General features: G+C 36.0%; 1 protein-coding gene across 1 annotated transcript; it reads right to left on the reverse strand.

Annotated features, from left to right (window-relative positions):
- Positions 1 to 616: 616 nt before the first annotated feature.
- On the reverse strand, positions 617 to 1,558 carry LOC114631029 (olfactory receptor 8K3-like). Its single transcript, XM_028779335.1, has one exon. It carries the CDS (start codon positions 1,556 to 1,558, stop codon positions 617 to 619), a length of 942 nt encoding a protein of 313 aa, XP_028635168.1.
- Between the last annotated feature and the right edge of the window lie 270 nt (positions 1,559 to 1,828).

Here is a 1,828-nt window from a genome sequence, read left to right on the forward strand (position 1 = left end):
GAAGTCCACATTTATATACTACAGGGATGTAATAATTCTAAATGGAACTATTATAGTGACTGAAAAGAATACATATATGAACAAATGCACATAGATGCTAGGTTACACCTTGTAAGGGGAATGCCACAAAGAGCAAATCAATTCCTCATATGAGTTTAGTTATTTTTTTACTTGCAAATAGTATACACACTGTTCTTCATGCTTATGATGTATAGATACAAACACAGTGTTACACTAGATAAATTCCTTTACTATTTTTCTACAATTCATCATTATAATTAAGAGGAATGAAGGAGATGTTCCAACAGGTGGATGGCCTTGTTGATGAGTCCTATTCTTAGGGCCCACCCACATTATAGAAAGAGAGAAATAACTGTTGTAAATTGTACTCTGGTCTTCGCCCATGGCAAGACATGCACAAACATATACAAATAAAATTTCAAATTACAAAATAATTTTTTAGTGTTGTATTCAGAGAATTATGAAATGTGTTGGTACAAAGGAGGGCAATTTTAAAATATACAATGGAGTCGTTTTTCCAGGATAAACATTCCGACAAAGATGTAGAAAATATTTATTCAGTTGTGGTTAGTAGCAATCATCTTCTATGTAATATTTATAAGAGTATGCTGTATATCTTCCTCAACGTCCTCTGAAGTGCATATTTTACATCTTTGTTCCTCAAACTGTATATCATGGGGTTTAGCATTGGTATAATTAGGGTATAAAAGATGGAAGCCACTTTATCAGTGTCAAAAGAGTGACTGGACTGGGGCTGCACATACATAAATATTAAAGTCCCATAGAAGACGGTGACCACTGTCAGATGGGACCCACAGGTGGAGAAAGCCTTGCGTCTGCCTGCAGCAGAGTTCATTCTGAGAATGGCTATGAGGATAAACAGATAAGAAACAAGAACCACCAGAAGGGAGGATATCAAATTAAAAGCTGCCAAGACCAGAATAATCATTTCAATTTCATTTGTGTTTGAACAGATCAAAGATAACAAAGGGAGACTATCACAGTAGAAATGACTGATGACATTATAGCCACAGAAAGACAAAGTGAAAATTTTTATGGTGACTAGAAGAGAAACAAATGTGCAGTACAAGTAGGGGACTGCCACCAGCACCTGACACACCCTTTGAGACATGATGACAGTGTAGAGCAGAGGCTTACAGATGGCCACATAGCGGTCATAGGACATTGCAGACAGAATAAAAAGCTCACTAATTATAAACACAAGAAAAAAAGCTAGCTGTGTAGCACAAAGATTATAGGAGATTATGTTCAGATCTACAACAAAATTTACCAACATCTTAGGTCCAACAGCTGTAGAATAACCAAGGTCTGTGATAGCCAGGTGTCTAATGAAAAAGTACATAGGTGTTTGTAGCCTGGAGTCCACTGTGGTTAGGATGATCATGCCCAAGTTCCCCAACATTGAGCTCAGGTAGATGATCAGGAACAATCCAAACAATGGAGCCTGTAGTTCAGGACGCTCAGTAATGCCCATGAGGATGAATTGAGTCACTGCTGAGAGGTTGTGTTTTTCCATCAGTGTTTATTAGAAATTCTGTTCCAGACAGAGACACAAAAATAGAATAAGTACATTGCATTCATATCAAAGAGCAAATAGTAAACATGTGATTGAATTTTTGCACATGTGAGCTAGAAAACTTAACAACAAAGTTAAATGGTGTGACTCATAAAACAATGTTGTCACAAACCTTTAACATTTTTTGTAAAAATATGTATCTGTATTTTCATCATTCCTAATATATTCATTCTATAACAGTAGCAAGGCAGTCTCATCTATTATAAATAA

The sequence above is a fragment of the Grammomys surdaster genome, unplaced genomic scaffold (genome assembly GCF_004785775.1).
Source record: "Grammomys surdaster isolate TR1022 unplaced genomic scaffold, NIH_TR_1.0 350, whole genome shotgun sequence".
NCBI classification, from domain to species: Eukaryota; Metazoa; Chordata; class Mammalia; order Rodentia; family Muridae; genus Grammomys; species Grammomys surdaster.

Bases quoted from the DNA above. Each gene is read 5' to 3' on its own strand.
- LOC114631029 (XM_028779335.1), bottom strand. From the start codon at position 1,558: ATGGAAAAACACAACCTCTCAGCAGTGACTCAATTCATCCTCATGGGC.